At 43.6% G+C, this 14,898-nt stretch overlaps 2 protein-coding genes across 2 annotated transcripts in view; one reads left to right on the top strand and one right to left on the bottom strand.

Annotated features, from left to right (window-relative positions):
- Positions 1 to 14,898, bottom strand: part of LARP4 (La ribonucleoprotein 4) — a 179,065-nt gene that overhangs the window by 111,352 nt on the left and 52,815 nt on the right. The gene's annotated exons all lie outside the window — the stretch shown is intronic.
- FAM186A (family with sequence similarity 186 member A) overlaps positions 1 to 14,898 on the top strand; it is a 74,952-nt gene that overhangs the window by 42,945 nt on the left and 17,109 nt on the right. Inside the window, exon 4 of the mRNA XM_023643539.2 lies at positions 8 to 7,364. Coding sequence (XP_023499307.2) covers positions 8 to 7,364 — 7,357 coding nt within the window. The remainder of the gene's footprint in view (positions 1 to 7; positions 7,365 to 14,898) is intronic.

Raw genomic sequence — 14,898 nt, 5'->3', positions numbered from 1 at the left:
CTTCTAGCATCTAGAAGTATTCTATGGAAATCTTGGAAAGACAGAGTTATAAAGCGACCTGCAACAGCCCATGCTTTAAGACCAGATCAGATGATTAGCGATGAATTTGCAACAAATATCAAGGTTTCAGAAATCCAAGATATGCTACAGGAACTCATAGGCACTGCAATGTTCAACAAATTGGAAAACAATGCTATTAAATATATATCATCAACAATAGCAAACCTTTCTACAGCTTTGAGTAGAGTAAATGAGGAAGTAAAATTTTTTAACTTTCAAACTGCCAATATGTATACAAGTGAGCTAAGTGAAAGACAAAAGGAGCTCTCCCTGAAGATAATACAAGATCTCAGTGAAAAAAATGAAATACTTCAGCAGCAACTTCAAGAAACAGAACAAAAATATGAACAATTTATTCGATCTAAAGGTGTGGTAGAACAGCAAGTATATACAGCATTACCCACATCAACCTTGAAAGTGTTACCGGAGCCTTCTCCACAATCATCTACAGTCATTAGCAAAGTTGATATAGAAGACAGAATGGACAATATTTTGGCCAAAGAATTTGAAAATGTTGTAGATGATGTCCAAAGAACAGGGACAAAAGCCTCAGCGATCAAGTGGGACTCAACTATTTCACATACAGGCCAAGTTGAGATGACTTCAGATTTAACTGAACAGCAACAGCATTTACCTGGAAAAAAAAAGAAAAAGTCTCCTGAAGATGTTACTGAAGATAAGATATCACTGAAGAAAGGTGATGTCTATCAGAAAGATGGGACTGACCTGTATCAATCACAGAAAAGAAAGCACACAAGAGGCTCATCCATGCATGAGACCTCTGGATCAAATCTGAGTGATGATAAAGGTAAATACAAAGACTTGGAGACCAAACTTGATCACCACTCTGAACTGCAAGCACTGGAAAAGAAGAAGAAAGAAGGAAAATCCTCTTTTGAAACCAAATCAAAGTCACCCATTGAATCAAAAAGGCAACGTGTCCCTGATGACTACCCTTCTACTAACACAAATATCAAAGGTGGCAAAAGTGGAACAAGTAGTATGTGGGATCAACCCAAGAAGGTCAAACCTGAACGCTCACTTGACAAAAGCCAAATTTCTTCAGAGACTAAAGAGGAACCCACCACTGAGTCAATGGACAAAAAGAGCAAACGTGAGAAGAGTAGTCAAGCAGAGCCATCCAGGTTGACCCAACTTGGTTATTCCTCTGAGAAAGTGAAAACAACAGGAAAGAAACATCCAATATCTTTAGGAACCACCACAAGCAAAGAAGGAATAATTGAAGAGAAGGATGTGTTAGTCAACAAGAAAGTCAAGTCTCAGGAACTTGTTAAATCACGATCTAGGACAACTAAAGAGACTTCAGAATCTACCAGCGCTTTAGGAAGTCTAGATGGCAAAAGTGAACAGAGTAACCTAGAAGAATTTCAGAAAGCCATAATGGCTTTCCTAAAAGAGAAAATTGATAACATAGGAAAGCCTTTGGATAAAAAGACTGTGCCAAAAAAGGAGTCATTATTAAAAAGAGCAGAAGTTGAAAAATTAGGAATCATAAAGGCAAAAATGGAGGAATATTTCCAAAATGTGGCTGAAACTGTGACAAAAATCTTGAGAAAATACAAAGATATAAAAAATGCAGAACAAGTTGGAGAGAAACCTCTGAAACAAAGAAAGGTAGCCTCATTTATGCCAGGACTGCATTTTCAGAAGCCAACTAGTGAAAAGTCTGAAATTAGCACATTACTCTCAGATAAGAGCATGGACCCAGTAATTGGCAATTTAATACAAATGATCTTAACTGAAATAGAAACCAAAAGAGATGTTCCAGTAGACTCAATAGGAGAGAGAGATCACAAGGAGAAGGAAGAACAAAGGCAGGAGGAATATTTGCAAGATGATCAAGAAAAAATTTTTGGTATGAGTCTCAAAAACCAGTTGGAAGAAAGGAATCTCTGGAAGAAGAGCCATGAAATGATAAATAAGGATTTGGAGAAGGAAGAGGCATGGCTCCAGAAGAAGGAGGGAAAGCAAGGGCAACAGGAGCAGAAACAGTGGCAGGAAGTAGAGGTGTGGAAGGAACAGCGAGAACAGAGGATGCAAAAGCGGATTAAGCAAGACAAGAAGCAAAAGCAAAGGGAAGAGGAGGAAGAAGAGCATCAGAAGCCAAAGCAGCAGCAGCTGGAAGCACGGAAGCAAAAAATGAAAGAGCAAGGGGTACCCTTGGAGAAGGACAAGGAACAGCAGACGAGGCAGGTTCAGAAGAAAGTGAGACATCTGGAGGTGGAAGGCAGTTCAGAGAAAGAGCAGGGGGAGCAGAAGCCAAGGAGAAAGATAAAGGACCATGAAAGGCAGGAGCAGAAAAAAGCAAAGGATCAGATGAAGATTAAGGAGAAAAGCTCTGAAGAACTAGAAAAGATGTTCAGCCAAACTTCAGAGACGTCTCCCAAGTGGAAGAGCATACAGAAAGACACATCTCAGTTATATCAAAGAGAAGAGTTCCATGGGAATCTAATGACATTAGATATTCTTGCTGATGGAAAGCACCCCACACCAATCACTCCACCCGCCTCCACACAATCTTCCTCACCTGGAGCCTTTCCTATTTCTGGACAGTCTCCCAAAAAGTCTATCACTCTTACCACTCAGCAGGCCCAGGCACTGGGGATAAGTGTCACCCCTCAGCAGGCCCAGACACAGGGCATCAGTCTCAGCCCTCAGCAGGCCCAGACACAGGGCATCAGTCTCACCCCTCAGCAGGCCAAGACAAAGGGCATCAGTCTCACCCCTCAGCAGGCCCAGACACAGGGCATCAGTCTCACTCCTCAGAAGGCCCAGGCACTGGGGATCAGTCTCACCCCTCAGCAGGCCAAGACACAAGGCATCAGTCTCACCCCTCAGCAGGCCCAGACACAGGGCATCAGTCTCACCCCTCAGCAAGCCCAGACACAGGGCATCAGCCTCACTCCTCAGAAGGCCCAGGCACTGGGCATCACTCTCACCCCTCAGCAGGCTCAGGCACTGGGCATCACTCTCACCCCTCAGCAGGCCCAGACACTGGGGATCACTCTCACCCCTCAGCAGGCCCAGACAGAGGGCATCAGTCTCAGCCCTGAGCAGGCTCAGGCACTGGGGATCAGTCTCACCCCTCAGCAGGCCCAGACAGAGGGCATTAGTCTCACCCCTCAGCAGGCTCAGGCACTGGGCATCACTCTCACCCCTGAGCAGGTCCAGACACTGGGGATCAGTCTCACCTCTCAGCAGGCTCAGGCACTGGGGATCAGTCTCACCCCTCAGCAGGCCCAGACAGAGGGCATTAGTCTCACCCCTCAGCAGGCTCAGGCACTAGGCATCACTCTCACCCCTGAGCAGGCCCAGACACTGGGGATCAGTTTCACCCCTCAGCAGGCCCAGGCACTGGGGATCAGTCTCACCCCTCAGCAGGCCCGGGCACTGGGGATCAGTCTCACCCATGAGCAGGCTCGGGCACTAGGGATCAGTCTCATGCCTCAGCAGGCCCAGGCACAGGGCATCAGTCTCACCCCTCAGCAGGCCAAGACACAGGGCATCAGTCTCACCCCTCAGCAGGCCAAGACACAGGGCATCAGTCTCACCCCTCAGCAGGCCAAGACACAGGGCATCAGTCTCACCCCTCAGCAGGCCCAGACACAGGGCATCAGTCTCACCCCTCAGCAGGCCCAAACACAGGGCATCGGTCTCAGCCGTGAGCAGGCTCAGGCACTGGGAATCGGTCTCACCCCTCAGCAGGCTCAGGCACTGGGCATCACTCTCACCCCTGAGCAGGCCCAGACACTGGGGATCAGTCTTACCCCTCAGCAGGCCCAGACACAGGGCATCAGTCTCACCCCTCAGCAGGCCCAGACACAGGGCATCGGTCTCAGCCCTGAGCAGGCTCAGGCACTGGGAATCGGTCTCACCCCTCAGCAGGCTCAGGCACTGGGCATCACTCTCACCCCTCAGCAGGCCCAGACACTGGGGATCAGTCTCACCCCTCAGCAGGCCCAGACACAGGGCATCACTCTCACCCCTCAGCAGGCTCAGACACTGGGGATCACACTCACCCCTCAGCAGGCCCAGACAGAGGGCATCAGTCTCAGCCCTGAGCAGGCTCAGGCACTGGGGATTAGTCTCACCCCTCAGCAGGCCCAGACAGAGGGCATCACTCTCACCCCTCAGCAGGCTCAGGCACTGGGGATCAGTTTCACCCCTCAGCAGGCCCAGGCACTGGGGATCAGTCTCAGCCCTCAGCAGGCTCAGGCACTGGGGATCAGTCTCACCCCTGAGCAGGCCCAGACACAGGGCATCAGTCTCGCCGCTGAGCAGACCCAGACACAGGGCATCAGTCTCACCCCTGAGCAGGCCCAGACACTGGGTATCAGTCTCACCCCTCAGCAGGCCCAGACACAGGGCATCAGTCTCACCCCTCAGCAGGCCCAGACACAGGGCATCAGTCTCACCCCTCAGCAGGCTCAGACACTGGGGATCAGCCTCACCCCTCAGCAGGCCCAAGCACAGGGCATCAGTCTCACCCCTCAGCAGGCACAGGCACTGGGGATCAGTCTCACCCCTCAGCAGGCCCAAGCACAGGGCATCGGTCTCACCCCTCAGCAGGCTCAGGCACTAGGGATCAGTCTCACCCCTGAGCAGGCCCAAGAACAGGGCATCAGTCTCACCCCTGAGCAGGCCCAGGCACTGGGCATCACTCTCATCCCTGAGCAGGCCCAGGCACTGGGCATTACTCTCACCCCTGAGCAGGCCCAGGCACTGGGAATCACTCTCACCCCTGAGCAGGCCCAGGCACTGGGGATCAGTCTCACCCCTCAGCAGGCACAGGCATTGGGGATCAGTGTCACCCCTCAGCCGGCCCCGGCACAGGGCAAGCCCCCTACTTCTGAACAGTTCAAGGCATTGGTAGTCACCCTCACCCCTGAGAAATCCCAGAGTTTGGGAGTCACACTCACCCCTGAGCAAGTTCAGGCACTGGCACCTCCTCTCACTTCTGAACAGGCTCAGTCATTGGAGGTCTCTCTCACTCCTGAGCAGGCCCAGTCACTGCAGGACCTTCTCATTCCAGAACAGGCAGAGGCACTGGTGTTTACTCTCACTCCTGAGAAAGGTCGGACTTTGGGTATCACATGTGCCCATGAACAAGCCCAGGCAGTAGATATTACCCTCACCCCTGAGCAGGCACGAGCATTGAGGGTCCCTCTTAGCCTTGACCAGGCTCGGGCAGTAAAGACCCCTCTCACTTCAGGACAGGCCTGGAAACTGGGAGTCCCTATCACTCCAGAAGTAGTTCAAGAAGTATCAAACACTCATATTCTTAAGCAGATTCAAGCATTAGGGGTTACTCCCTCCCATGAGAAGGCTCAGACACTGGGCACTCCTTCCACTCTGGATGCAGCCCAGGAATTGGGAGTCCCCACCACTCCAGAAAATGCCTGGGTGTCAGCTGTCACTCTTACCCCTGAAGAGACCTGGGCTTTGGGGGCCCCTATCACCTTAGAACGGGCTCAAGCACTGGGGTTTTCTCTCTCTCCAGAGCAGTACTGGGAATCAGGAGTCCCTCTCACCTCAGATACAGTCCATGCCTTAGGATCTCCCCTCACTCCTGAGCAAGTCCAACCTTTAGGAGCCCCCTTCACTCCAGGACAGGCCCAGCCCATGGGTACAACTCTCATGTCTGAGCAGGACCTAAAATCAAGAGCTCCTCTCCTTAATGAGCAGCCCTCGCAACTCTGGACTGGTCCTCCTTCAGGACATACCCAGGAAACTGGGATCTTTTCTAGTACTGATAAATCCGTCACACCAAGTGCTCTTTGCATTTCTAAGCAGTCCCTGACATTGGTTCCTTCCACTCTAAGACCATTTCAAGAATCAAAGGCTTCTCTCCCCTCTGGGAAATCCATTACATCAAGACCTAGGCAGTTCCCAGCATCATCTGCTCCCATTGTTGAGAAGTCCTCTATATTTGAGGTCCCTTCAACTCTTTTGCAGATATCAAAATTTCCTCCCACCCAAGCCCTTACCCAACGCCAAGGAATGAGGATCCTTTCTGACTCTGGGAACCTCCTGGCACCACAGACTTTTCCTTCTTCTAGACAGATCCAGGTTTCTAAGGATGAATCCACCCCTGTGCAGTTCTTAACACCAGAGGTCCCTCCCACTCCTAGGAAGCTCTCAATACCTGGGGTCCAGCCCAGTTCAGGGCAGCTCCTTGCATTAAAGGACCTTCTTAGCTCCAGGGAGTTCTTCACATCTAGGGACGCTCTGATTTCCCAGTCACCTCTGATAATGAAGGCCCCTTTTGTTGCCAGGCAGCCACTTATATCTGGAGTCCCACCTACCTCTGCACAGATTCCCAATCTCTCGGATATCTCTCCTGGGAAGCCCATGGTTCCGGAGGCCTCTTCCACCCATGAGGAGCTCCTGGAATCTGGACCCTTAACCCAATCTGAGCAGCTCCAGGCACTCCAGCCCCCTGCCACCCATGAGCAATATCCCTATCTACAAGCCCCTTATACCCTTGGACAGCATCTGGCACCATGGACTCTTCCTAGGCAAGCTTCTCCACTGTGGATCCCCCCTCCCCCTGGGCATCCCCCAACACTATGGGTCCCCTCAACCCCTGGAAAGCCCCAGAAAGATCTATCCTCTTCTGTCTCTAAGAAAAGTAAGGAAAGATTGGCAATTATTTCTTCTCTGAAATCTAAATCAGCATTGGCCCATCCCAGTGCTCCAAATGTCAAGATGAAGCAAGCCCCTTTCATCATTAAGAAGCTCCAAATATCAGAGGTCTCTGACACTTCCGAAAAAATGCAGATACGCCATGATCCTCGTGCCATGGAACAATTTAGAACATTTCAGTCTTATCTCACCAATTATAGGACACCAAAATCACAAACTTCTTACACTGGTGAGGGGGTTCTTCCCACTCTCATGAAGCCTATACCATCACTACCTTCTCTTACTGCTCAACTACCCAAAACATCACAGATCTCACCTACTGAATGGGACCAGAAATCCCGATTTCCTCCGATAGACAAGTCCTGGATGCTGACTTCAGTTTCAGGTACCAAGAAACCCAAGACGATGGTGCCCTCTTCCTCTCCCCAAGAGCTCAAAGAGCAGAGGTATTTTGTTGATGTGGAGGCTCAGAGGAAGAACTTGATACTCTTAAATCAGGCCACAAAAGCTTCTGGACTCCCTTCAGAGCTACACACAACAGCTAGGGATCTCATAATTGAAACACTTCACACGGACAAAGTTCGGCTGGGATACCTATTTCGCAAGTACATTGCCTATAGGCTCATCCAGCGTGCAAGGTAGATGTAACTATTGTATGTCTAGTTTTCTGGTTTAGTCCTGATTTCAAATATCCTCTCTCATTGCCCTAAAAGTATATACATATTTGTCAGATCAGATGTTCTAAAAGATTCTCCTATAGAAGGTCTGTGGGATAGAAGCCGATTTAAGATAGCAAAAGGAGATACATCTTTTGGGAAATAAGAAATGTCATATAACATGATCCATTTCATCCAGTTAGATTTCTAGCAGAGATGCTAAGATGTATTTTGTGGATCATCGTTGATCTCCAAAACATCAACTTCAAAAGTTTAGAGATGCTTTCAGTTATTCTGAGTTTCTTTCATATTTTTGGGTTCACCAGAAGATGTATAAACTTAAAATGGGAGATGGCAAGTTATGTACGAGGTGTTACCATGGCAACTTTGCTGCTGGAGTGACCTGGAGGAAACAGGTCCTGGTCCTCATTTTTAAAAATTGCAAATATCAGAAATAGGTCAGGGAAGGAGACAATTGGCCTGCCATCCTTAGCATTTGTGTTTGAGGTTACCAATCTATTATTTTTGGGAAAGATTTCCAAACTAAAATTATAAGATGCCAAAATAAAACCTATAATAGAAAAAGTTATTACTAATTATAGGAACAAATATGTCATTTATTCAACAACAACAAGTATTTATTGGATGCCTCCTATGTGCCAAGTGTTGTTCTAGGTGCTAGGGATACAGCAGTGAATAAAACAAAGTACCCTGTTCTCATGAAATTTACATTTTTGAGGACTGAATTCATTTGGGAACTAAGAATTGGAACAACAAGGTGCAAAAGAAAGGCTTATCCAAGATAAAATCAGAACTCAATTTCAAAGCTTAAATAATCTGAAATTTGTTGAACACTGTTTTGTTCTATACTTCTCTTTGGTTTTCTCTTTTCAGACTGACTATTCCCAGTCTTTTAAATCTGTTATTACATGTAAACACTTTCATCCACTTGAGAATTTTAAATAATATGTTTCTGGTCATTCTTCAGTTCCCTTATGTCTTTTTCCCTTTGTTATATTTAAGTTAAGAAAAACAAGTAGTATATTCACCTGGTACAATATAAAAAATACAAATGGTAGAGTAAAAAGTCCCCCTAATAATCCTATCCCTGGCCACTAGGCCCCTCTCCCAGGGCTACCAATGTATGTCCATCCAGAAATATTTTCTGCATATGTAGAAAAGTACATATGCTCTTTTATCTCCCTTTTTATATACTTCAAAGTTATGATGTTTGATTCTTTTATAACTTAACTTAGATATTAGGTATTAGATAACTTAGGTATTAATATATAAAGAGCCTGCTTACTCACTTAAAGATTCATAGTATTACAAAGTTTGGATTTATCAGAATTTACTTAACCTTTAATGGATATCTATGTTGTTTTCAAGATGTTGCATTATAAAAATATTCTTCAATGAACAATCTCGTATATACCTAAGTATGTATGTGTGTATCTTCCTAGAAGTAGAATTTCTGCATCAAAGGATAAGTGCTTTGTAATTGTGATAAAGTTTTGTCAAATTGTTCTCCAGAGAGGTTGTAACAATTTACATATTGGTCAACATTATGAAAGAGTATTTCCCCACATCAAGACTAACATGAAGTACTACCAATTGTTTTGTTCATTGCCGATATAATAGATGAAATATGGCATTTCATGCTTTAATTTGCGTTACTTTTATTATGGGGGAGGTTAAGCATTTTTTTTTTTTTTTAAAGATTTTATTTTTTCCTTTTTCTCCCCAAAGCCCCCCGGTACATAGTTGTGTATTCCTCGTTGTGGGTTCTTCTAGTTGTGGCATGTGGGACGCTGCCTCAGCGTGGTCTGATGAGCAGTGCCATGTCCGCGCCCAGGATTCGAACTAACGAAACACTGGGCCGCCTGCAGCGGAGCGCGCGAACTTAACCACTCGGCCACGGGGCCAGCCCCAAGGTTAAGCATTTTTTTTTCTTCTTCTTCTTCTCCCCAAAGCTCCCCAGTGCATAGTTGTATATTTTAGTTGCGGGTCCTGCTAGTTGTGGTACATGGGATGTTGCCTCAGCGTAGCTTGATAAGTGGTGCTAGGTCTGCACCCAGGATCCGAACTGGCAAAACCCTGGGCCACCAAAGCAGAGCATGCAAACTTAACCACTCGGCCACGGGACCAGCCCCGTTAAGCATCTTTTGATAGACTTAAGAGACATCTGTATTTCATTTTCTGTGAAAATTCTATTCAAATACTTTGCCCATTTTTCACTTGGGTTGTCAAGTTGCTTTTTTATTTTTCATTTTTATTTTACTTTTTTTTGAGGAAGATTAGCCCTGAGCTAGCATCCACCACCAATCTTTCTCTTTTTGCTGAGGAAGATTGGCCCTGAGCTAATATCCATGCCCATCTTCCTCTATTTTATATATGGGATGCCACCACAGCATGGCTTGATAAGTGGTGCATAGATCTGCATCTGGGATCCAAACCAGCAAACCCTGGGCTGCTGAAGTGGAGAATGCAAACTTAACCACTACACCACCAGGCCAGGCCCTCAAGTTGCTTTTTTAAATTGACTCACAGGACTTGTTCAAATATTTGGACAACTAGCCCCTTGTTTGTGATAAAAATTGCCAAGTTTCCCCCATTGGTTTGTGTTTTGACTCTGTTTTGGTGGTTTTCTGTAGAAAATGTATACTTTGTAGAAATTTTTTATTTCTATGTGTTTACATCAATTTTTTTTAAAGATTTTATTTTTTCCTTTTCCTCCCAAAGCCCCCTGTACATAGTTGTATATTTTTAGTTGTGTGTCCGTTCCGCTTGTGGCGTGTGGGATGCCGCCTCAGTGTGGCTGGATGAGTGGTCCCATGTCTGCACCCAGGATTTGAACTGGCAAAATCCTGGGCCACTGAAGTGGCGCATGGGGCTGGCCCTTACATCGATATTTTAATAATGCTTTGTACCTTATTTAGAAAGGCCCTCTCTGCTCTGAGAATATAGAAAAATTCTTTCTAGGTTTCTTTTAGTACTTTTATGGTTGGTTATTAGTTTTTTTGTTTGTTTTACATTTAAGTCTTTGATTCACAGCTTTTTGTTGTGAGATATGGATCTGACTTTTTTTCCACCCAGCTACCCAGTGGCCTCATTACTACTTACAAAATAATCTACCTTTTCTGCTACTGATTTGAATGTACCTTCATCAGAAATTCTTGTATCATTTAGGTCCGTATCTAGACTCTATTATTGTTTATTGATTACACGTAGATGAGCCACTTCTATTCTGTGTTATTTATTTTAGTTTTATTTTTCTGATGCTGAGTCTTTGTGGTAAGCATTAGTTCTGTTTGCTAGTACTTGTCAATGATGTGTGAGCAGAACTGATGTGCGCCATTTCTGTGCAAAGCTTGTCATTGCTAGTTTGAGACCCTCCAGAGTCTCCTTTTCCTCTGGCGTGATAGCCTACAACGTTCAAGGTGATTGCTGTTCTGTTAGCCTATGTCCCTGAGAATATACAATGAAGCTCACTCCCTGCCGAGCCATGATAGATTTGTAATATGAGACACAAGTAAAATTTGTTGTTTTTACCAACTGAGATTTGGGGATTATTTGCTAAGACAGTAAAATCTAGCTTATCTTCGTTAATCCAGTCTTCCTATCCTAGACTGTGTATACCTTTCCTTTTGTTCAGGTTGTGTATGTGTGTCCTTCAGGACCATTTTAGTTTTCATCTAGCTCTTGCATATTCTTCCATCGGTGTATATCCTGGTAGTTTTTATTTTTGTTGTTGTTGTTACTATTGTAAATGGACTCTCTTCTATGATATCTTCTAACTCGTTGTTATTTGTATAAATGAAGCCTAGATTTCTCTACATCAATTTTGTATGTAGCTGTCTTACCTTATTCAAGCATGCGAAAAATTTTCAGTTGATATTCTTGAGTTTTCCAAGTACATAATCATTATTACCTGCAACTAATAATTTTTTACATCTAGATTTTCCAACTTTTAAACATCTCATTTCTGTCTGTTGACCACCTGAATTGGTTAGTACTTCAAGAACTATGTTAAAAAAAATACCAGTGATATGGCTACAAGACCATCGTTGTTCATTTGATTTGCCTTGAGTAACAGCTAAGAGTGCCTATCCATTGCCCTGTTACTTTTTTCTAGGAAAAATTAATCTTCAAGAGTGTTTAAAAGAGTCACTTACATTTATATTCTCCTTTCTGAAAAAGTTGCAAAACATCCTTAACCTTAGTCAATTTCTTTTTTTGTTGTTAAAAACATAGTGATGATAGTAGACATCTTTCTAGTTTTTGTCATTAAGAAAAATGCTGGCTTTGGGGTTGAAATACATTTTATCATATTAAAGAATTATCTATCTGCTCAGTTCATTACGGGGATTTTTCCTCCCCAAAATCCCAGTACATAGTTATTTTTTTTTTAGTTGTAAGCTCTTCTAGTTCTTCTGTGTGAGCCACTGCCACAGCATGGCTACTGACAGACGAGTGATGTGGTTCCGTGCCCGGGAAAAAAACCAGGCCACCGAAGCAGAGTGCACCAAACTTTAACCAGTAGGCCATCAGGGCTGGCTCTACTATGTTTTTTTTAAATCAAGAATGGATGTTGAATTTTGTTAAATTTGTTAAATCACATTTTGTTAAATGTAATTTCAGCACTTCATTTTCATGTGTATTAAAGAAAATATGATTCTCCCCTCAGATCTATTAATATGATTAATTATATTAAACCATCATTGCATCCCTGGAGTAAATCACATTTGTCCTTGGTATATCCTACTTTGAATGTGTTATGGAATTTGTTTGCTAATATTTTATTTAGGATTTTTTTTTTTTGCATCAATATTCATTAGTAAGTTTGGCTGGTGGTTTACTTTTTTTGGTGCTGGCTTTGTCAAATTTTGGTATAATTTTAAGCTTATAGCATTAAAAAATGCAGAAGCTTACCTTTTTCTATGCACTGTAACAGTTTAATAGTAAAATTAGCTGTTCTTTTTAAGGTTTAGCAGATTTCACGTACGATATTACATGAGGTTGGTACTTTTGGGGGGAAGTTCTTTGATAACTTTCTCAATTTTTTTTTTAAAGATTTTTTCTTTTTTCTCCCAAAGTCTCCCGGTACATAGTTGTGTATTTTTTTTTTAGTTGTGGGTCCTTCTAGTTGTGGCATGTGGGACGCCGCCTCAGCATGGCCTGATGAGCAGTGCCATGTCCGTGCCCAGGATTCAAACTGGCGAAACCCTGGGCCACTAAAGCAGTGTGCGAACTTAACCACTGGGCCATGGGGCTGGCCCCAACGTTCTCAATTTTTATATGGCAATTAGTTTGTTTAGATTTATTGGAGATTTTGAAGACCTAAGTGACATATCTGGCCTGTTTCAGTAAAACCATCTAGAAATTGAAATATATACACCAACATTTCCTAAGAATATTTAACTTATACAATCATAACTTGAATCCCATCAAGGATCAAGTCATTTTTTCAGAAAGCTCTTCTTTAATATTTAATATTATAATCAAATCACCAACAGGTATAAGAAGGAATAAAGTATTGACAGATTAAAGATTCCATAACAAGGATGCTGGGTTAAGAAGATTCTAACATTATATGTGAGAGAAAATATAAAATATAATAAAGCTTTTTTTTTTTTTTTGAGGAAGATTAGCCCTGAGCTAACATCTGCTGCCAATCCTCCTCTTTTTGCTGAGGAAGACTGGCCCTGAGCTAACATCCGTGCCCATCTTCCTCTACTTTATATGTGGGACGCCTATCACAGCATGGCTTGCCAAGCATGCCATGTTTGCACCCGGGATCCGAACCAGCAAACCCCGGACTGCCAAAGCGGAACGTGAGCACTTAACCACTGTGCCACCAGGCCAGCCCCAATAAACCATTTTTGAATAAAGAAATTTTGTGGAACCTTTGTAAGTGAAGATTCCTTTATTTATTTATTTATTTATTTATGGTTTTTTGCTGAGGAAGATTTGCCCTGAGCTAACATCCGCTGCCAACCTTCCTCTGGTTTTTTTTTGTATACGAGCTACTACCACAGCATGGCCACTGGCAGACAAGAAGTTTGGGTCTGCACCTGGGCTGCCAAAGCAGAGTGTGCCAAACTTAACCACTAGGCCACCAGGACTGGCCCTGAAGATTCCATTATTTAAATGCTAAAATATAGTTTTAGAGTTGTATTACTACATGATCAGTGCAATATACCTGAGAAGCAATGATGGAGAGGATATAAAATTAGACCAGATGATGATAATGAAATATTTCATTTTCATACATATTGAAGAAAGTCCTCAAAGTTACTAAATGTTGTGACGACTAGATAGGATTTAATTTATCCTTTAATTTATCAACATTGTTTGAATATCCACTACTTGCCAGGCTTTGAGGGTGGAAGGATACAAAGATGGATAAGCCATAGGTCTGCCCTGAGGGCATTCAAAGTCTACTCAGAGAAACTGTCCCACAAACAGATAATAAGATAGTATGATATGGAAAGAACAATGATGGTGCATGTGCAAAGTGTACAGAAGAGGACTGCGGAGAGGGGAGAATCAGGCAAAGCTTCTAGGAGTCCAGACCTTTGAACTATGTCTCAAAGAACTACTAAAAGTCACTAAGATGGTGAAGGTAGAGTCTAGCAGAGCAAAGAAAGGGAGCAAGAAGAAGCTTGTGTGTGTGTGTGTGTGTGTGTGTGTGTGTGTGTGTCTGGCAAAACTACTTTGTTGCTGGTAGAACACAAAGAATAAGCAAGATGTGGCAAGAGATGAGACTGGAAAGATAGGCCAGATCAGAAGGAATACTAAATGGCATGTTAAGGAATTTGTATTTTATTTTGTACGTGGTAGAGGATAACTGAAGTGTTCTTAACAAGACAAGTAAAATGCCAATAACGTGGAAAATGGATTTAAGGAGAGTAAAGAACCATGCAGAGGCATAAGTTAGGACCACAAGGCATACACCCAAAACTTTTGAAGGAATATAAGGGTGAGAGTGGAATTACTAGTGAAATATTTCCTCTTGTCTGGAAGGGATTCTATACTAGGGTGATATTTTAACCGTGTAACTACTCTTAAAGAAGGGCATCCACGTCAGGCAATCTGACGGAGTCTGTAATGAAAAGGAGAATCACTGCACTCTTGCAACAGCAAAAACTGATAGACCAAAGGAAATACAAGTTTCTTGGGAGAATCAAACTTGTTCAATCTAGAATTCTTTAGGGAAAAATTGCATGAACAATGAGAAATTAAGTGAAAATAAATGATTTAAAGCTGTTTATGGACCTTTAGAGGGTTATAAAGCACCTACAAAGAACAAGAACTTTAGATATATTATTGCATTTAACTTGCAGATGGGGAATCAGGTTCAGAAAATTCATCCTATATGCCCAAGTTACACAGCTAGCAAATGGTAGAGCTGAACTCAAAAAGCCCATTTCCAAAGTTTTTACTATTCCATACCACATACTATACTATACTACATATTATAAGTATGTTGCCTTGAAGTAGGGGACTGTAATAG

Source organism: Equus caballus, chromosome 6 (genome assembly GCF_041296265.1).
Source record: "Equus caballus isolate H_3958 breed thoroughbred chromosome 6, TB-T2T, whole genome shotgun sequence".
Taxonomy (NCBI): domain Eukaryota; kingdom Metazoa; phylum Chordata; class Mammalia; order Perissodactyla; family Equidae; genus Equus; species Equus caballus.
Note: the sequence above shows the minus strand (reverse complement) of the source record. Positions and strands in the feature narration are given on the sequence as shown.